Genomic DNA, 21,985 nt, shown 5'->3' with positions numbered 1-21,985 from the left:
TTTTCAGCTGCTACCTTTTCTTTCTGGGAATCGCCTGGTTGCTGCTTAAATCCTATTTTCCATCTGTCAAACTTTTCTTTGCCGTTTTTCATGTTGAACTCGAGGAAGTTCTCGCTCATCTCTTAAAACATTTAAATTGGCATTACATTTCAGCAGCCAGTTTAAAAACCGAACTTGTCTACTGATGAACCCCCTGTATGAGCGGGATGTGAAAAGATTAAAATCAAACAAAAGTTTTAGTCTACGGAAGCCCGCACAGTCAAAACACTCAGAGCAAGCACAGGGTAAACGGACACCATATGAATTTATAGCTTCTCTAAAATGTTCCGTTACAAAATGAATTCAGTCAACATTAGTTTAACAGGTTGTTAGTTTCACCTTTATCCGCTTGGCTAACTCCGCCCCGCTTCCGTTTTGTGACTTCTGACATTCGCTGGTAATCCGTTTTAGCTAACAAAGCTGTGGTTGTTTAGTGGTGGATAAACCGGTTAAACGGCTTCCGTCCTCGGTTGCTAAGTCGGTTATGACCTGTGTGATTTAGGACGTTTACGAGCAGACGCGAACAGTTGGAAGATGTCGGACAACGGCAGGTTCCAGTGGACGGTGGTCGTCCTGACCTGCCAACACAAAGACAGCGTTTACTCGTTTCAGAGAGGTGAGAATCATCTGCTCATTAGACGATCTTTGACATTGCTGCGGGTCCTTTATTTTGTAGTACACTGAGCGGCCGGAAGGTGTCGCTGAAGGGAAGAATGATTCTGTATGGATTTCTTAACGAGTAAGAAAATGGTTAATGCAAATAATCCTCTTATCATGTGTTCATTTTAGATTGCGCATTACATTAAACAATATTTAGATTGACCATACCGATTTAAGATGATGTACAAAATAGTGGAAACACCTGGCAGTAAAGTTAATCCAGTCCTCTGTTCACTTAGAGGAAAATCTGTTATTTCACTGTCACAAAACTGGATTTGACAGTCCAAGGGCGGTCCCTATCGAGTCCAAAACCTAAACTTTAAATTTCATGACTTTTTTACACACACATATATAATTATAATAAAAATAAACTTTTTTTTAACCTGTAGGAAGCATCACATGTTACATGAGCTCATTTGTTTAGACATTTGTTCTCTATGTTCTGTTGTAACTAAAATGTTGACTCGTGATTTTCAGTTTGCATTTTATTCAAATTTAAAGAATGTCCCAACTTTTCTGGAAGTCGGGTTGTAAATTGACTTCTTACTTCTGGGATTGTGTGTTTGTGTGTCAGAGCTGGAGTTGCGGCAGCAGTGTGGCACTCTTTCTCAGGGTGCGTTAGTTTTGACTGTGCGGGACCGCCAGGAGCCACTGGGCAGTGGAGGGGCTACGCTGAACGCTCTGCTGGTCGCTGCTGAACACCTGAGCAGCAGAGCCGGACACACTGTGAGTCAGACTGAATTCACACATCATCACAGAACGCACCTCTGAAACCTGCCAGAAAATCTTTGATTATTTATCAAATAGAGTCACTGTTCATCTGGTTTCCATTCAGGTGGTGACAGCTGACGTCCTGGACGAAGCTCACATCCTCATCCTCCACACAGTGAGCCTGGACCTGTGGTGTGTTTAGCTGTTTTCAGGCAGTTATTTTGCATTTGTTGATGCTTTCCCTCCTGCAGGGCCGGGATTTTCCCTGGAGCTCCTGCAGTCGAGCTTTCTGTTGGCTGCCTCGAGAGAAGCCTGAGCAGAAAGTCCAGGCTCCAGTCTGCTGTCTGGACCTGCTTCTGGACTGCCTCAGCACTCAGGTCTGCTTGAACAGAGCAAAGAGTTTCACATTAGGAAGTAAAGGGGGTCTCTAGTTTGAACCCTGACATTAAAGGTCCCATATTATACATTTTTTCAACAATTTCATATGGGTATCAGAGGTCCAACAACATTGTTTTAAAAGTGTTTTACCCCAAATTCCGCCTTGGTCCTTCATTTCAGCAATTCCTAAAGCGGCTTTAATGAGAACAGGCTGTTTCCATGTCTGAACCTTTAAATGTTCATGAAAGGTGCCTGTTCATGCCCCTCTCTGGGAGAGGATTTGACTTTCGCTGGTGCCTGCTCTGTGATTTTAGAAGGCAGGTCCAGCTAGCCGAGGGGCGGGTCAGTGACAGTATTCACTACCGGGGGCAGTGGTTATTTTACTTTGTGACCTCAAAAAGGGAAAGATCTCAGACTCACCAGTTTGAGCACACATTCACAAAAAAGTGGAACAAGTGAGAGAGGAAACAGAATTTTCTCATTTCTGGGCCTCATACACAGGCTGTGAGGACACATATGACTGTCAGAAAACCTTTAGAAGGGGAATTTTGCATAATATGGGAGCTTTAAATTGTGATCTGATCATGCACATTATGAGTGCTAAAATTTTCTGAGTTTGTCTTTGTGATTCGTTCAGATCTGCCCTGGTTCACCTCCTGGTGTTTGGGTCTGCAGCACCGACATGATCCTCACTGTACCGCCTGATTTTGGTTAGTGTGCCGACAGTTGGTGAAACAAACTTATAGAAAAGCCACAGATCTCTGACAGATATCTGGAATCCCTATAAATGACTGTGACTGTTTAATCATGGTTCTCAGCTAAAACCCGTCTCTGTGTTTCAGTTTTATCCTGGGAAGGTTTCTCTGGTGTTCGGGTTTTGGCATTACCGGGCGACATCTCGTACGCATCCAATCATGGGGTCTACCTGTCTGACTCACAGGTGGCTACTTCATTAAGACTTTATTTGTAATTTCTCCTGTGGCCTTGTTTTGTTTATTTAGTGATGATTGTTGTTTACAGGGTCGGGTCCAGGACATCATCTACAGGGGAAGCAGAGAGCAGATCCTACAAGCTGTGATGCCTGATGGGAAAGTGCCTCTGGTGCGTCGTCTTCTCTTGGTCTTTTTTGTTTGTTTGTTTTTTCTTTTACAGTGAAACCAATAAAAGGTACTGGAAAACCCATCCAGGTACCTGATATCCACCACTTGCAACCTGCTGTAATGCTGTTTATGTCATTTCTTGTACATTAAATGTGTGATACAAATAAACCTGGATTGCCTTACAGGTAAATAATAACAAAGCACATAAACACGATGAGATCTGTGTGAAACTAAATACACAGTTAATGAAATGAATAGTTTGGCTGAATTATTTCAGATCAGTAATGACTAACACAGTTTGTTTGTCATCTGTAAGGCAAGATGTCTGACGTGTGTGTCATTAGGTGTCGGGTCCGGTCTTCTTCAGCAGATCTGTATCAGAGAAGCTGCTGCAAACTCACGTCACTCCACCTCTGGACGGCTGCACCTACCTGGGCCTGGACTCTGGAGCTCCGCCCCTCCAGGTATCTGGATTAGGTTATCTCTGATCACATGCCTCACACTCTTCACTAAAGCAGCCTGTTTCTACCAGCAAGGGGAGCGTTACTCATGATTATCTTAAAAGAAAAGTCTTATTAAACGCTAATTATGCCTTTCTAGTTGTGGATTTAAAGAAGAAAAAGAAGGAAAGAAAAGTTCTGAAGAAAAAAAATCATAAAATAAGGAAAAATTAGGGGAAAAAACTTTTAACTCATCATTTACAAAAAAAAGTGTTTTAGCTAAAAATTCTAAACATGTAAATTTACCAGAAAAAGTTAAGAAACGTGTGTTTACTTTATTGTAACAAAGCTTCTTGGTAATAAATCTTATACCGTTGGAAAGTCTGTTTACTTCCTGTTTAAATGGAGCCACAGTGGAGCAGAGTTGAGGATGTGGGTTGCCTCCATGAAAACTTTGCATTTTATTTGCAAATGTGGCCTCATTTAAAAGATAGTTTAACAGGCGTTGAAGATTTCAAGTGACTTCCTCTCAAACTTTCCAAAACTTGCCAAAAAGCAGCTGAGCTGGAGTTGGTTTAGTGAGGATAGCAGGTAAATAGTAGCAGAAATAACTGGAAATGAGGAAAAAGTAGAAATATGGAAATAGTTTCTGTTGTGTGTTTGTTTCAATGCCAATAATTTTTTCTCCTGAAAGCCAAGACTTGAGAGAATGATGTGCAGATGAGAAAAGGCTTGGTCACTATTGATCTGTTATTTTTACAAAGTTCCTGTTAGTAATAAATTCTGCTTTCTGCTTCTGGTCGGCCTTTATGCTGCTATATCTATTCATACATTCATTTAAATCATTTTAGCCTCATAATCTGACAGCTGAGGCTGGAAACATCATGTCTGATGCTGACTGGGATTAAAAGCTTCAGCTTCTACTTGTATTTCTACATAAAAAAACAAGAGGCAGACCAAAAATTGAAAAATATAGGTTTGGAATTGTAAGTGTTAACAGGCTTACAAAGAACTGGATGAATCGGGTGTTAGAATTGGGAAACATCTAAAACATGCAGGGCAGGCTTGAGAAACACTGGCTTAAACAAACCCTTTTCTCCATCATCAGATCTCTCTGTTCTTGGACCTGTTGAAGTGTCTCTGCTCAGATCTGACCCAGGATCAGTTTGTGAGCGAGGAGAGGGCTGGCTGCAGTTCTACAGCTGGGCCACAGGGGGCAGCGGTGAGGAGTGGCAGGGCAGAGCTGTGGAGGATCCTGAGGGGATCTCCACTAACACTGGGTCAGCATCTTCCCTGTTTCTGTCCTCGCAGATTTACCACAATGTTAACCATCTGAACCTGATGGAACACGAGTTAAACACATGTAAAAGTGATCCATGTCAGCTCAGCTGTCCAAAAAACTCAGTTTCCAACCGGTCTATTTGCTATATACATTGCAGTGCTGAGTAAAAGTGTAAATAAATCAAAGCTTTAACATATAAATAAATCTGTGTTCTCTTCCTCACAGTGTATGTTCCTGGTGGTTGCTATGACTACCTGACTTCAACTGGAAAGCAACATGTCGATCGTCTGACTTGTGATTGGACAGATGGAAACACTTTGTCTCACATCCAGGTGACAGTCATCCTTTCACACCTCATCTCTCTCAGGTTACGCTCTGGTTTCTGAACCAGGATGAATCCAGAAGAATCTGTTCAGCTTTCAGCTTCTTTCTGCTCTCTCAGATTAATGGCCCCTAAACGCTGATCGGCTCTCTGTTGTCCTGCAGGTGGAGGGTTCAGTGAGCAGAGGAGGTCAGGTGATCAACAGCGTTCTGGAGGGAAATGTTGCCGTGGCGACCAGAGCGGTGGTGCAGCATTGCTACCTCCAGGTCAGGAGACTGAAATAACCTGTTCAGTCTCATCACATTTGTTTTAGTTGGAAATTTCACTCTTTCTTTTAGATTTTTACTTTATATTTAAATTTTTTATTTATTTATTTTTTAAATTTATTTACATATTTTATTTAACGTATTTACATGTGTATTACAACTTAAAGATCACAATAAATCTACAAAATCACAAAGTATTTCATCACAGGTACCTTAAGCTGAAAATCCAGTATTTCACATTAGAGTCAGAAGTTAGGGTTACAACAAAAGAAATAAAATAATTTAAATAAAGAAAGAAAACGCTAAAATATTTTAAATAAACAGCTGCTTCTATAAAAGGCTGCAACAAATAGAAAAGTTAGTAACTTTGATTTAAACCTCAAAATAGAAATGTCTGATGTGACTTTGTGATATGAATTTGTATTAAATGCTGATTTTAAGTTTTTATTACATGTTTAATAAATTGATGTTTAAGGCCGATGTCTTGGTCAGGAGTCTCAATAAGACTACTTGGTTAAATAAAGGAAAAATACGTTTAAAAAATCATTTATTATTATTTCCACCTCACAGATATAAACTTCCATCACTGCACTGTTATCATTCATATTGTGTCTTTAGATTATTTTGTTTTTCATTATTTTCCTGCATGATCCAGCAATAATGTGGTTTATAAAAGTCCAGGATGCAGCTAAAGATGTTCAAAGTTCTCTGAAACTGTTGCAAAACGATTGAAATAAAAATCATTTAAAGGTGCAACTGTGAAATGTTTAAGCTCTACTTGTGTTGTTGTGAAGTTTATTAGAGTAAAATCCTGAGCTTTTATGTTCTTCTTAAATGACTTAATCTTTTAAATGTGTTCACTTAAATACAGACATTTTGAAAAAGGAAATTTAAAGTCTGGAAACAGAAGATTAGAAGTGCTTTCATTACAAAGTTATTTTATATTTTTATTTTCTCCACTCTGTCCTTCAGGGCCCTCTGGACGTCCCGTCAGGCTGTTTGCTGTCCGGTCTGGATTCCTCGACATCTCCGTCCATCAGGCAGCTGGCGCTCAGCAGTGACATCATCATCCAGGGACATCGAATCGAGCTGGGGGAGCTGAAGCTGACCGTGTATACGGTGGTGGGCGCGCATGATGACCTGCAGGTAAAACACGAGAAACATTCAGTTTCAGCTTCAGCCTTCAGTTGGAGATCTTCCTCTAAGGAGGAGCCCGGATGCGTTGTCATGGTGATGGACCATGAGATAAGTTCAAGCGATCAGATTTATTTCAGTTGACTGTTTTGTTTAGTTTATTTTTTTATAATAATATGCCATTGTCTGTATTTGTTTTCCTGTTTTATAGGATTTAGTTTATCTTTTCAATTAGTTTAATTTAACGCATGAAAAAGTTAAATCTGGAGTGATTTTATTAATTAACCCTTTCATGCATCGTGTCCACTGCAATGAAAACCTAAAAGTTGTTTTCTAGTATATGCATGGGTATGGACTATATGCTTGCAACTTAGTCACTTAATTAAACATTAAACATTAAACATAATAAAGATATGATCCAACCCAACAAATATACATGCTTGTACTATAATTGCTAAGTTTTGACTTGGTGGTTAAAAATAGAAAATGGCATTGCTAGAAATTTTTACAGAATATTTTAATATATAAACAGAAAACACTCTTTCATAAATATTTTTATAGAATCGATCAAAGTAAATAAAATATAAAAAGTAAAATATGATTGAATAAAATTAGAATTAAATAGAATTAAATAAAAAAGCATCATTGTACATGTCTGTAGAAGTAAAATACTGAACCAATGTGGCTCTATTTAAAAGATAAAAACATGCATAAAAGGTTGAAGTTCAATGTAATAATTTATTTTAACTGTGAATTTAATAATAAATGAATTAATGAGAATCTGCCCTGATTTTAAATTGCAAGTGAATGAAAATCACATTGAAATGTTAAAACAATGAGATTTAGTGTAAAATAAATAATTAAAAAAAAAAAAATTTAATTTGGGCGTGACTGTCTTCCCTCCTCATCCTCTTCATCCCCAGGTTTCCTCTGATGGCAGCAGCGCCTCCTTCCTCCACCAGAGCTGGAGCGACTTCTACAGCAGAACAGGAATCCAGTAGGACAACAACCCCAACATTCATCCATCACTTCATAATTAAATGTCTCTTTAACCTACTACAACATTGAAGTTTTCCTCTGGCATAACTATAGTATTTTTCATTAATTTAATTTCATTAAACCAGTTAGAATCTCGTTCTGTTCCACTTCTTCTTTCTTCTCATTCCTTCCTTTCTTTTTTTTCTTTTGGTGTTCTGTTATTTCATCCTTTTTATATTTCCTTTTTTCTTTCCTTTCATTAGATTTTCTTTCATCGTTTCCATTTAATTTATCTTCTGTTCTTTTTTTTGGCCATTTTCTTTTTTTCATTAACTTCCATCTCTTTTCCGTATATTTTTTCACATGACTTTATCTTTTTAATTTTCATTTTTTTACTCATTACTCTTTGCTTGTCTATATTTATTTATCCTTATTTTCTTTACTTTCCTCTCCATTATTGTCAGTTTTGTTCTGTTGTTTTACCATCATTTCATCCTTTTCCATCCTTTCTCTCCTTTCCTCTCACTTCTCCTTGTCTCCTCTCTGCCCTCAGGCCAGAGGAGTTGTGGGTAAGAGGAGAGCAGCGCTCCCTCCTGGAAGCTCGTCTCTTCCCCGTCCTCCACCCCAGAGGAGGCGCTGTGGGTCTGGAGGGGGGTATTGGCTGGCTGCTGGGGGGCTCCGGATGTCTGCAGAGGTGGAGGGAAGCGTGGAGACTCTCGTTGAGGGAGGTGTTGTCACTCACTCACCAGGAGGCGGAGCTCCAGTGGAGGGAGGAGTTGCTCTTCCTGGCGGGGAGGAGGAGAGTGAGCGATGCCCTGCAAAGTCGCACCAACATCTGCCTGCTTCCTTGCATCAGGGCTGCGGTGCTGGGGGGCCAGCAGGGGGCGCTGCTGGAGACTCTGGACAGCAGTAAGTCTGGACCCGATGGTTCCAGTTTTTGCTCCCCCGATGAATCCATCTAAACGATGTTCCTAAAATCTGTCTAAAGTTGCAGCAGGAAGTTTGGCGCAGGGGGCGGAGCCTGGAGTGGAGCTGGGCGTGGCAGCTCGCTGCCTTTCCTGCATTGCCGATGTGTTGGTGTGCATGGCAGGGGGGAAGGGTGGTCTGAGAAGTGGACCAGCTGCCAACGAGGCCTGGAGCGCCGCCTACCTTCTTTTGGAGGAGGGAAACCTGAGGGGTGGAGTCCATGCCCTTGCAACGCAGAGACGGCTGTGGCTCAGCAGGTGGGCATCCTGCTCCGAATCTGATGTCAAGCCATCATGCGGATGTTTGATAAGCCGTGTTATTGCCTCCTACAGGCCGGACCTGCTGGTGCGAGCAGCGCGGCACTACGAGGGCGCCGGACAGGTGCTTCTACGGCAAGCTATGATGTCATCACAAAGGTTCATTGCTATTGGACAGGGGGAGGCCCCACCCACTGAGGAGTGGCAGGAAGTGCACTGTCCGGCCCGCCTAGACTTAGCAGGTTAGAGAAGCATTTTTGTTCTGATAGTCCCTAAATGACTCTTGAATCCTTTTGGGTTGTTTTAGTTTATCACACATTCAGGTTATTATGTGAAAGAGTCTTTCCCCAAAAACTGCTATTAAAACATTGAAGATCAATAATTTACACTTTTTTCCCTTAAATCTTTAATCTTTCCCTTAAATCAATCAACTTTACATATGGAATTTTTCTAATTGTTTTAACTCTTTCAATCCCAATGTAATACCACAATGTTGTTTTTTAATAAAATAATTAAAAAATATTTATTTTCCTTATATATTTTTAATTCCTGGGGATTTTGTCTAAAATATACAAAAATAACTTTGATGCATTGTTAGTTTTTCCTTTTTTTCTTTTGTAGTGTCAGATTCATGATTTACTACACTTCTGGGTCATTAGAAGACAAAAAAGTCCATCAGCTACAAAACATTACAAATCAATATTGTTTTTCATCAATATTTCTTTTTAACTTTTTTCTTAAATCTTTCTATCAACTTAAATCCAAATCAAAACTATGAAATATTCTAATTATTGTAATCATTTAAATGCCTATTTTTAACATGATGTTGCTGTTTTTTGGAAAAAAAACACAAAAACTTTATTTCCCATAAAATACATGTTTGAGCTCTCGTTATTAAATGTACTAAAGATTGTGACACCACTTATTGTGATCTTTAATCTTTATTATTTTTCTCAAAATAGTGGCTTCTTATGATTTAAATTGTCATTTTAACGGGTTTAGATAATTTCCTATTTGATCATTTTTTATTTGGAATGAAGTTGATTGTGTAATTTAAACCAAAAAAGTAGAAAAGACTATTAATCTATAATGTTTTTTGTCTTCTAATGACCTAAAAGAGTTGTAAATTTGTTCTCCTTGTGCTGTTGAATTTGAAAGTTTTTAATTGCAATATTGGAAATACTTTCTTCCAAAGAAAATTTTCCCATATTTGGTAAAACAACCAAAATGGTGGCCAAAAATTGAGGTAAAAATTACTCAAAAGGGCTAAAAAGTCCCTAAAAGACTTACAATGGTGGTGCAATCATGTGCAGTTTTACACATAGGAAAAAGACTTGAAACTGTAGTTTTTAAGTTCCCGAACACAAATTTAGTAAACGGTCCTCATTTTGCAGGCGGCTGGAGCGACACCCCACCAATCGCCTTCGAGCATGGCGGCTCTGTAACAAACGTCGCAGTGAAGGTTGATGGGAAGCGTCCTATCGGTGCCAGGGCACGCCGCATCAGGGAGCCCCGCCTCCTGCTGGTCAGCTACGCTGGAGGGCGGGACAGTGGGGTGTCCACGGAGACCATATGTGACACCTTGGAGGACCTGAAGGACTACTGTCAGCCTCATGCTCCTGGTAGAGAACCGGCGGTTTACTGACTAACTGGAGGAAACTGAATAATTGAAGTTCTGAGGTCTACGTGTGTGTTATTGTGTGTGTGCTGCAGGAGCCCTGCTGAAGGCGGTGTGCGTGTGCAGCGGTCTGGTGTCTCTGTCCTCTCAGCATCCTCTGGGGGATCAGCTGATGCAGAGGTGGGGGGGAGGGGTGGAGCTTCACAGCTGGTCAGAGCTGCCCACCGGATCTGGACTGGGTGAGAAACTAACACCAGAACCAGACCCACATAAAACGAAGAGTTTAATATGTTGATTGAAGCACAGGACTCCTTCTTATGTTTTTAAAAAGTCCTACTTGTGTTCAGATATTTTCCACCTCGTGCAAAACTTTTATCGATCTGATGGTGTGTTGGGGAATTTAAAAGAATCAATAGTAGGTGATGGGAGAGCTTTGGAGGATGATCAGTCTTTATCCTGCAGGTACCAGCAGTATCCTGGCGGGGGCGCTGTTGGCTGCTGTCTACAGGTGCACCGGTCAAACGTATGACACAGACTCCCTGATCCACGCAGTCCTGTATCTGGAGCAGATTCTCACCACAGGTTTTCCTCTGCCCTGAACATCTTCCTCTTTCTCCGCTTCCGCTTCTTCATCTTCTTTTCATCCTCTTCCAGGTGGGGGTTGGCAGGATCAGGTGGGGGGTCTGGTGGGTGGAGTCAAGGTGGGTCGTTCTGGAGCGTCTCTGCCCCTGCATGTGGAAGTGGAGCGTCTCAGTCTGCCAGCGGAGTTCCTGACATCTCTGGAGCAGCACCTCCTGCTGGTTTACACCGGAAAGACCCGGCTGGCTCGAAACCTGCTGCAGGTTGGTGCCGTCCTGCTCAGAGATTTCCGAAGATGCTTCACTCCAGATAAAAAGCTTGAGTTTTTTTCCTTTGAGAAAGTAAAGCTGATGTCTTAAGTTTGGATGGTTGGATTAGAACCACTGTCTCTTAAATGCATTTTATAAAAACAATACAATGACAACAATCATGGCTGTGTTTGCAGGATGTGGTCCGCAGCTGGTACAGCCGTCTGCCATCCATGGTCTTGAACGCTCAGCAGCTGGTCTCCAACTCTGAGGAGTGTGCCAGAGCCTGTTCAGATGGTAAGAAGAGCTGCAGCTTTAATGGTCAACATTTAAACAGTTTAAGCCAACAGGCATTTTAAGTTCCTATAAATTCATTCTACTGTTAGATGCTTTAACTTGTGTCCCAGCTGCCACACGTCTCACTGGAATTATTTTAAAAGTTAAATTAAATCAGATAATAATGAAAAGATTACTGAGGCACTCAAGAAGATAGAAGATAAAAAGCCTTTATTAACTCATGGCTAATCTATTAAAAAAACACATCCACGCCAACGCGTTTCAGCCTAAGGGGCCTTCATCAGGGCTAGTGGCAAAATGTTTGTCTGGCAGCTTAATTCTTGAAAATATAGGCAATCATCAGCAGCTGCTCTGTGTGGGCAGGTAAATGGTCACATGGTACCCGTGACCTGCCAATGACAATCGCAGTCAGATTCTTTAAACAAAAAACAGGTTAACACAGCATAATATAACAAGATTCAACAGATATGTATAGAAACATCATATATCTACTAAAAAATAAATAGATATTGTTCATTTCTTCTTCAAGGAACCACAGATTAATCAGTTATTACAGGACCATTACAAAAAAGGAGAGAAATCCAGTTCCCCATTCAAACCTGGGTACTGTGTCGCTGTTAGTGTGTAAATCCAAAAGGAGTTTTTTAAGTCTGTCTCCATCTCTAATTGGGTTTTCTATATGCTCTATTCCAAATACCTTCAATGAATTACAATTACCATGGTTAGCATCCAGATAGTGAACAGCCATAGGATATTGTAGGTTACCAGTCCTAATTGCATGTTTATGTTCAGCCAACCTTGCTTTTAATTTGCGCTTTGTTCTTCTGATGTAGAAGCAACCACATGGACATTCTAGTCTGTATATTACATATGAAGTATTGCAATTAATAAATGATTTAATGTCAAACTTAGCACTGGATGATACGTCTGTAAAGTAGTTAGCATTAATCATGTTGCTACAGTGGTTGCAATGTCCACACTTGTGGTTACCTTTAATGGTAGACAGCCAAGTTTTTTGTTTTAAAGGGGCAAGGTGACTTTTAACCAGCTTATCATTTAAGGTCGGGGCTTTTCTGAAACTGATCGTTGGAGAGTCTGGAAGAGCTTCTCTAAGGACACTGTCACTTTTCAATATATCCCAATTTCTTTTAACAATTTGTTTAATTTGATTAGCTTCATTGCTGTATTGGGTTACAAAGTATACTTGATTAGAGTTCAATTGATCTTTTTGTTCAGGGACCAGCAGCTGTTCTCTAGGGAGACTTTTAGCTTTATTGAAAGCTTTGAGTATAGTTTGTTGTTTATAACCTCTATTTTTAAATCTTTGGCTCATGTCTTGTGCATTGCTTTCAAACTCAAACATCTGTATCGCATATACGTTTCAGCCTCTGAAATTGACCAAATGGAATATTATCAATTAGCCAAGGAGGATGGAAGCTGTCTGCTCAGAGAATAGTATTGCGATCTGTCGGTTTCCTAAAAATAGAAGTGTGTAAAACCGTTGATATCTTTAGAGATTTTAAGATCTAGGAAGTTAATTACAGATGAGGAGAAATCTAAGCTGAGCTTTAGATTCTTATTAGTATTGTTCAGATATGAATGGAATTAGAGTAATTCAGCTTCTGAAACAGACCAAAGTAGGATGATATCATCAATATATCGACCCCACCATATAATATTGTTTAGATTATTTAGGTATTGAGGTCAGAGTAAATAAATTTTTCTTCCCATGCTCCCATGAACAAGTTAAAATAATTAGGTGCGAAACAAGCACCCATTGCTGTACCTTTTTTCTGTCTGAAAAATTAACTCTGGAACAAAAACACATTATTATGTAAGGTCCATTCAGCCAGTTGAAGGATGAAAGCAGAATGGGGCATCTGCTCCGGATGTCTCTTTTCCAAGTAGTGTGATAATGCCTCTAGTCCTTCTTTGTGGTTGATATTGGTATAGAGTGCTTCAACATCCATAGTGGCTAGAAGAGAGGGTCCAATGTTCTTTATGTCCTTGATTTTATTTTTCATTTTTTATTTCATTAAGCCCTTTGTCTTAGAACTGCCATCTTTTATCCAGGACAGTACTCATGTATTAAATAAAATGTGGAGTGTGCGTGTGGAGGAACTTTACTGGCCTGTACTGAGGTCAGACTGAGGGTCTATGATCCAGTTTCCAGGATCACACCAAGGCAACATCTGCCTTGGGTTGACATAAATAAAACTGAACCCGGATGAAACATTAATGAAATAAGTAAATGATTTACAAACAACTGTTAAAATGTTCTTTCTAACAATAAAATGCCAGAGTTGGCATTTTTGTACATTGTGCAAAGAAAAAAAAAATAAAACACACAGATAAGTTTTTCTAAATCCTGCTGAGACATCAGTCCGTTAACCCTTCATAGGTTCCTTAAGTGATAACCGTCTGACTTCCAAACCCTCTTAATGCGATGCTGAAGTTCAGGTCTGAGCCCAGGGCTTCTAAATTTCTAGATCAGTTGTTTTTTTTATCAGTTTATCATTTATTGTTTCATTTCTTTATTTGAATACATATTAAACACAACCTAACAATACAAATGTTCAGAGGTTCTGGTTGGTGGATTCTGTTCCCCTTCAAACAGAACCAGGCCATTGTTTCAGTCTATAAAAGCTAAGATTCATTCATTCACTCATTCCTGTCAGCTACAGTCATTTCCTACATTTCCCACAATGCCAACTGCAACACTTCAGACATTATTTCAGTCCAGCAGGTTTTTCAAACTAATAGACCTTCGGTCTACAGGTTCTCTGTCCAGACTGGGCCAGTGTCTGGACCGCTCGTGGCAGCAGAAAAAGCTGATGGCTCCCGGCTGTGAACCGGCCTCAGTGAGGACCATGATGGAGGCCCTGAGCCCTCTGGTTCTGGGTCAGAGTCTGGCCGGGGCTGGAGGAGGCGGCTTCCTCTACCTGCTAACCCGGGAGCCTCAACAACAGGAGGTGGTGCTGCAGGTCCTCAACAACACACCAGTAAGAGCCAGAACAAATACACAAACTACACACACAACTTCACAGATGCAACAAAAACATCCAACAAACATCCACAAAAAAAAATACATGCAAGCAAAGCAAAATTACAAAAAAAATTGTACATGAAGACACAAAATAAAGTTAATTCATTTAATAACTACACAAAATATAAGGTCTCCTGGAGTCCTACAGCAAGTGCGAGGGACCATTAAAAGATTCTGATTGGACGACCTTAGACTGCTAGAGGACGTGTACAGCTGAAGCAGGTCTGCAATATAAAGAGGAGCCTGACCATGAAGAGCTCTGTGAATGTTAAGACCAGGATTTTAAAAGTAATTGTAAGATGAAATGGTAAAAGTGAAGTGCCTTTAACACAGGGCTGATATGAGCTTTTCTGTCTGTGTTTGGGGTTTCCAGACATAAAAATGCTCATTCAATTAATTTCATTGGAGTCCAGTCCATTGTCATGTTCTAGAAAGCAGTTGGAGATGATCTGAGCTTTGTGACATGGTGCATTGTCCTGCTCGAAGTAGCCATCAGAAGATGCTACACTGTGGTCATAAAGGGATGGACATGGTCAGCAACAATGCTAAGGTAGGCTGTGGTGGTTAAACCAGGCCACGTTGGTACTAAGGGGTCCAAAGTAGGCCAAGAAAATATCCTCCACACCATTACACCAGCAGCCTGAAACATTGATCCAAACGTGTGGTCTTCTGCTGCTGTAGCCCTTCAAGGCTGAACGTGTTGTGTGTTAAGAGATGCTATTCTGCATACCTCGGTTGGAACCAGTGCTTTTTTAACTCCCTGTTGCCTGTCTATCATCTCCAACCAGTCTGTCCTTTCTCCTCTGACCTCTAACATCATAGAGACTCATTACTCTGTCATTAAAATCTTCAAGCTTATTTTTAAATAGTATTTTGGTCTAAAACTCAAAGGTTGTACCATTATGATACTAGTACTGCGACAATATTTATGTGATTTGTCCTGGTGACGTCCCATCATGCTTTTGGTTTGTTTCAGGGTCTGGGAGACTTCAGCGTTCACTCTGTGGAGCTGGACATGGACGGGATCACAGTCCTGCCACCATCCTTCACCTAACAGAACCTGTTTGAGGGGTAAAATGAAATGTTCATGTCCATGAAATATGTTTTGATGGTAATGAATCTGGCTGTACAGGCTTCATTCAGATCTATGATCTCTCTATGATCAGATCTCTCTTTAACGAAAAAGCTAAAAACAGTTACCAAAGTTAACCTGATGAAGTTAAAATCCTGTTAAACTGGTCTCACAGATATTGATGAGGGATGACCACTGGATGTAATCACGTTGATGCTAAATGTAAAAATTATGACAACTATATTTTCATATGAAACAATTGTTTGTTTTTCTCCTGTTTTTCTATTTTTGATAATGAAGGATTTGTCTGATTATTTTGTCCAGTTTGAGATCAGGTGTATTAATCTAATAAGATTAAATAAAAGCTTCATTGTTTGGAGCCTGTTTGTGTCCAACAGTCATGTTTAATACTAAATTGTGGATTTTTACTCAAAATCAGAAATGGTTCATAAAGATCCAGATATGAAGTCAAAATCAGAGCTGAACTTTCAGTAAATCTAGATCAGTGAGTATAATTCCAGCTTTATAGACATAATGTAATAAATGGACGAGTAGCATTGTACCAAGATGACTGCCCTAGCAGCCAGCAGCATTGAACACAGTGTGTATATATGTCTATAGCTGGATTTATTCTGACCAATGACCAGGAAGTACTTCCGCGTAACCTTCTGTGTACCAGAAGTGCAGGTCAGGACTGGAAGAGGTGCATATCGAGTCCATAGACTGTATATAAAAAATGGACGGCACCCCTGTGATGTCACCAATAGGTTTCTGAAAAAGTGAATTGAAGCTCATTGGGCGGTTCCCACTGTTATCACGTTTCTACTAAAGTGTAGTTTTAAAAAAAAAAGAAAAAAGTATGCATCATCAGCGGCTTTTGTTTGAGGCCAAACAAAGTGTATGGTGGATTTAGAGGCTCCTTTAAAATGGGACGGTGCTTGGCTCCGATAATGTATGTAGCCGATGATTCTGCACTTGTGTGCAGACCATAAACTGTATAAAGATGGACAGAGCCTCCGTGACGTCAAGCGTAGGTTTCTGAAGAGCAAAAGTGAAGCTTGTTGGGCGGTTCCTACAATCGCCATCTTGGCAGCGTCACACCTGCTGTCTCAGAAAACACAAAAATGGGCAAAGTGGCAGAGCTGAGAGGGGGCTGTGAGCGTGGGGGTGGATGATTGACATCTAGCTAAAGCTAAGGCATGCAGTTAGCTGGCTTAAAAACCGCAGTTATGTTGCTCTCTCCCTTCTTGCTGCGGATATTGAATACCTGTCAATCAAAAGGACATACCCCTAATTATGCCAAATTTCAAGATTAAATAACATCTAAACGGATGAGTTAGAAAATAATTCATCCCCCTCACAGCTGTCATGAAGATAAACTTGACCTATTAATCCCAAAATGTTTTTTATACCAGGCTTTAAACATGTTTATTTCTGCTGTGAAGTTGGTCTTTTTAACATGGGAATCTATGGGGATTGACCCTGTTTTGGAACCAGCCCCTAGCGGTTGAGGGATGAATTGCAATTTTGTGTACTTCGCATAGGCTTCACATTTTACTTGCAGAGGCTGCCGCTTGGGGTCCAAGCACTTCGAATAGCAGATTTGTCGGCTACATTCGTCATAGTGGTGCGCCAAGCACTGTCCCATTTGGAAGGCGCCTCCAAATCCACCCTACAAACCTGAACTTCTGGTGTGTCCCAATCCTGCGTAGGCTACGGTGTGTCCTCCGTAGTCTACACGTTTTGAAGTCCGCTCAACGTTCATGAAATGGGACAGCCTACCTAGCCAACAAGAATTTACATAGCAACAACATAAGACGCTGAATCAGTTAAACTTCTGAAATTAGCATATCATAGGGCACTTCAACGATCAGGTAACAATGTTAAAAAATATATATATATAAATAAATGTTCTGAGGCTCTATTGTTTTATGGCCAGTAGACACTTCATTAACCCCGTAAAAATCCACAAATATCAAATATTGAAGAATTTTAATTCACCATTTTAAAAACACATTTTTAATGTACTTGGTTTTGTACTGTTTTAAAAAAGTGTAGTTTTTAAAAAAGTACTCTTTTTTATTTTATGTTTTTTTTTACAAAACTTGATGAAACCTAAAAAGGTAATGAAACCTAAAAGGTATGGATTTGAAGGTGGATTCAAGGTCTTTTTTGAATTTTCTTGAATTGGGACAGTGCTTGGCACACCCCGATGACATATGTAGCTGAAGAATCAACACTTAGAAGTGTGCAAACTCTGAATTGGGACACACTTTGTGTCCCCTGTAGTGAAGTCTGCTGGTGTGGAGCCTTCCCACGGCATTTTTTCCGTGAATTCACTAAGCTCAAGATGATGGCAAATGAGCAAGGGTATTTTTATTGTTTTATTTTTTCAACCTTACTTTAGTAGAAATGTGACAAAACTATGTATGTTAAAAACATGTTTGTTAAATTGTGGCAATAAAATTCTGTAATATTTGATATTCATGGATTTTTGAGGGGTTAAAAAAGTACTGGGAAACAGCAGAGGCTCAGATAGTTTTTTTTTTTTTTTTTTTATATATTTTTTTTTTTTACATTATTACTTCTTCAGTGTTAACTGAGTGTCCTATAAAGTGTCCTATGCAAACATGTGTAACTTATGCAAACGTTTAAGTGATTTAACGTCCTACGTTGCTGCTGTGGGAAACACTTGTAAGTAGGCTAGGTAGGAAGTTAGCTTCCGATTCGCTAGTTAAGAGAAATTTTAAGGGACCCTTAAGTCAGAAAGCGAGTGACTGTATTTCTCTGTTAACCCTCCGTTTTATTGATACTCAGTGCCGTCAAACCTGTCTTAGATTATTCTACAGCGTGTACTGAATCTGAAAAACATAGTTTGTGATTTGTGAAACCTTTTTCTGATTTGTGAAAATGCAATAAAGGCAGATGCAATTGTATATAAACCTGGAACTGTCCGTGGTGCTAATCAGGACATTACTATAACCAACACCCAAAATGGCATACTAAATGTCAGTTTGTGTTTGTGTTTTTCTTTGGAAGGGGTGGGGGGTGGGGTCTGCGTTTCCCGCTACGTATTTAAATTCGCGCATGCGCCAATCAATTCAGAAGAGCAAGACAGGGATCAAAGCAGGTAAGCTTTGATGTTGTTAGAAAATACTGAATGAATAATATGAATAACATGTGAGAGAGTAATTAATACCAACTGATGGAAATTAATTTTTTTTTAAATGTATTTAAAACATTTACTTGGTAGCTTTAGTTCAGTATGGTTTATGTTATGATAAGTTATAATTATAGTTACTAATATATTATAATGTGGTGCCCCGCCCCATTTTGAAGGCCAAGATAATTTTGTTTAATGGTGTTTTCTATATCGCAATAGATAATAAACAGAAGTTATTTAAGGTTAGAAGACAGGTCTAAATTGTTTAGCCTTATTTTTATTATTTATTTTTTTTTGTCTCGTGTACAACAGCATGCCTTTTCTCTACATGGCCGCACATTACAGTTTTCCTCTGTAGCTACTGTGCTCAGCGGTGTTCAGCACTGATGCACACACAAACACGTGTGTGTATATATATATATATATATATTTCTTTTAATTGTTTTAAGTTTTAGCATTTTTTTAATCAATTAATAGTGATAGCTAATTTAGTGTCCCAAACACCACCTGAAAGTCACAAAGGAGACCCTAAATTATTTCCCATAGGCTACCATATATTTCTTACAAAAAATTAGCCTATTCATAGTGATGGTATATTCATAGCTCATGTGATGCTGAGAATGGAGTGGCAACATAGAATTATAACGCCATCTGACCTATCCCCTGTTTTTCCAGGTTAAAGAAAAATGTAAATTAATTTGAAGTATTAAATAAGACATGTTTTATTTTCTCAGCTTTAACTATGGAAAAGCAGAAAAAAGGCCAAAGACGTGGCTGTCCAGACTTATGGATGCAGTCAGGTGGAGAGGACAAGATAGTGTCTGAACTGTCAGTGTTTCCGAATCTTGGGAATCTTTCCCATCTGGGAAACATTGGCAAATGTTGTATTTAATGACAAAACTGTCAAAAAAAAGAAGTGGCTGTACACTTTATGGCACAGTGACAGAAAATGTGTGAGAACAAGAACTTTGCTGAGGCAGAAGATGAGTAAGAAAGATGGAAAAATGTTAGAGATGAGCAATGAAGATGATCTAATCAGGACAACAAAGGAAAACAATCTGGAGACAAGAGATGTACGCAGCCCTCAGAGCACAGAAAGAGAAGAGGGACATGATGAGGATGAAATAATTCACAGGGATAATGTAGATGAAGTGGAGAAGACCAGAGAGGAGTAAATGACTGACCCAAATGAAAATTATCCAGATGATACCTTATTTTGTATCTGCAAACAGCCAAACAATCCCACTGAGCCTTATGCTCAGTGCAGTCATTGTAAAGACTGGTTTCATCCAGCCTGTATTGGCTACCAAAGTGTGGAAGATATAGCTGCCATTTCTCCATGGCATTGTCCTTCCTGCAATTCAGTCACCAAACCCACAGAACCTGCCCAAAATATTCAAATAAAGAGGAAGCTGTCCTTTGGAACTGAAATCCCATCTTGTCCCCCAAATTTTTCTATTAGTCTGACAAGGGAGGAATGGTTTCAAATCAATCCAAACCAAAAGAAAGGATATAGAGTACTAAGGAAAGGCTGGACTGAGCTGATTAGCTCCAAAATTGCTGCTATTAACAAATTTTGTGTCCTTTCTTTTAAAAATAATAAAGTCAAATGCACTGACAGTCAAAAGAATCAAACAGATTATTGGCGAGGGAAAGCTTTGTGCAAATTTGCAGGCTGCACCACATATTTAATGTCAATAAAAGAAGATCCAAATGGGACACAAGATGAAATAACCATCAATGTTACAGTGCAAGGAAAAGTCAGTCATAGTTGTAATGAAAAGCACAAACGGCACTGTCGGCAACCAGAACGCACCAAACTGACAGAGACACTTGGACAATTCAAACCCATGCTAGTCCACACAAAACAGCTTGCCAGTGCAGACGAAGAACAGCTGTTAGCAGGAAATTCTTTGTGCTGCTCACATGCTGAAACTTGTGAGCATGAAGGTGTCAAAGGTCCAGTGCAAAAAGAACACCAAACAGCTTTTTCTGTACTGTTTTGCACTCCTCCTGAATTCAACAGAACTTCAAGAGATCTTGTCAATTACAAGGTCTGTGGTCATTGTGTTCAGTTCAAGAACCCAGACAAAGAGGTATATGGAACATTTGTCTGTTTTGCAAGAAGCCATCCAGACAAAAAAGACCGACCAAATAAATATTCTAAATCCCGATGGTGCTGAAACCCCTGTTGAATTTGACATTACTCAAAAAGCCCTCACAAAATCCTCACCCTTTTTTCCACTGATTGAAGGAGTTGCCAGGCAAGCTCAGGAGGAATCACATAAAGAAGATGATAAAGAGGGAGAGGGGCAGACAAACCAGCATTATTGTGAGTCACTTATTGACCTAATTTTACACTTTGCTGGTACAGTTCCTCTTTAGAGTGGGCTTATGCAGTCTGATTTCGGTAAAACTCGAGACAGTAATGCTGTTGTAGAAAATTGGTTCCGCACGACAAAATGTGTCATCCTGTCATCAAAGTTACACCGAAGAGCAGGCAATTTCATTCAAGTCCTACATGAATTTGTTGTTGGAAGATTGAGGGGTATGGCAGTGACTCATCAGGCAGGTCTCCAGAGTACACCAGCTGAACAGTCAAAAAGTGAGGGACCAGAAACAACTGCTGTTTCACAAGAGGAGACATGGAGGAAGTGACGGAGAAAGAGGACATCCAAGTACTTCAGCTCCCCTGTGCCAGCATTAGCAGTCAAACAGCCAGCAGCTAACAAAAGAGCTGCTAGGCAAACGAAAAAACCTGTGACAGTGGCTGATACCACTGACAAAAACACAACCACCTCAAGTCCAGCGCCACAAGAAAAAGCAGGAAGCTGTCCACATTGGGGAGGAAATGGCATGACAGAACAGGGAGCAATAGCCATGACAAATACTTGTACAGTTGACAACCTTCTTTACTTGCTGCATGTGGTAATAAAGAGAAGACCAGGAGTCAACAATGATTTAAAAAGCAAAGCAAGTCTTGACCCATGGATAGCTACCCTTCTTAGTGTTCATGAGCATTTTCAAAAAAAGGAGTGGTCTCAGGGAAAATTGCTGTGGCTGAAGACCCTTGGGAGATTTCAAGGACAATCATGGGATGCTTTTGGCACCGAAGAAGACATAGTTGTCTCTCGACAAATTCAACAAAAATGTCTCAGTGAAGCTTGTCCAGTGGCAAAAAGGACATACACCTCCATTGATGTGGTGTAAGTTTACTTTTTTTTATTATTTTTTTGCATGTATTGTATTTATCAGTTAGTGTTGTCATCTGTTTATTATGTATTTATTTTGCAAATATTACATTTTTAATATTATTTTTTATATTACAAAATTAGTTATATTTTCCTTTCATTAATTTTCTAGGTGTGAGGATTTTGGTAGCCTGCAGACTGTCCTTGATAAGTGGGCCAGTGAGTCTTTAAGAGTACT

At 39.7% G+C, this 21,985-nt stretch overlaps 1 protein-coding gene across 2 annotated transcripts; it reads left to right on the top strand.

The window, feature by feature from the left end:
* Nucleotides 1-258: 258 nt before the first annotated feature.
* On the top strand, nt 259-15,772 carry LOC121647587 (L-fucose kinase). Of its 2 annotated transcripts, XM_041997145.1 has the most exons (24): nt 259-436; nt 542-655; nt 1,274-1,425; nt 1,535-1,585; nt 1,662-1,787; nt 2,426-2,498; nt 2,631-2,728; nt 2,809-2,889; nt 3,233-3,352; nt 4,437-4,608; nt 4,836-4,942; nt 5,097-5,198; nt 6,171-6,344; nt 7,256-7,329; nt 7,864-8,219; nt 8,299-8,533; nt 8,609-8,775; nt 9,928-10,155; nt 10,247-10,390; nt 10,614-10,733; nt 10,806-10,993; nt 11,176-11,275; nt 14,054-14,277; nt 15,298-15,399. In XM_041997145.1, exons 2-24 carry the CDS (start codon nt 574-576, stop codon nt 15,373-15,375), a joined length of 3,252 nt encoding a protein of 1,083 aa, XP_041853079.1. In that variant the 5' UTR covers nt 259-436; nt 542-573; the 3' UTR covers nt 15,376-15,399. The 2 variants fall into 2 exon arrangements, with proteins under 2 accessions (XP_041853079.1, XP_041853078.1); XM_041997144.1 differs by having other exon boundaries at nt 259-655; nt 15,298-15,772.
* The last annotated feature ends 6,213 nt before the right edge of the window (nt 15,773-21,985 follow it).

Source organism: Melanotaenia boesemani, chromosome 10 (assembly GCF_017639745.1).
Source record: "Melanotaenia boesemani isolate fMelBoe1 chromosome 10, fMelBoe1.pri, whole genome shotgun sequence".
NCBI classification, from domain to species: domain Eukaryota; kingdom Metazoa; phylum Chordata; class Actinopteri; order Atheriniformes; family Melanotaeniidae; genus Melanotaenia; species Melanotaenia boesemani.
This window is presented reverse-complemented; position numbering and strand designations above follow the sequence as displayed.

Bases quoted from the DNA above. Each gene is read 5' to 3' on its own strand.
- LOC121647587 (XM_041997144.1), top strand. From the start codon at position 574: ATGTCGGACAACGGCAGGTTCCAGTGGACGGTGGTCGTCCTGACCTGC. The intron at 4,609-4,835 runs GTCAGCATCTTC...TCTTCCTCACAG, and splicing joins GGGATCTCCACTAACACTGG to TGTATGTTCCTGGTGGTTGC. The intron at 7,330-7,863 runs GTAGGACAACAA...CTCTGCCCTCAG, and splicing joins TACAGCAGAACAGGAATCCA to GCCAGAGGAGTTGTGGGTAA.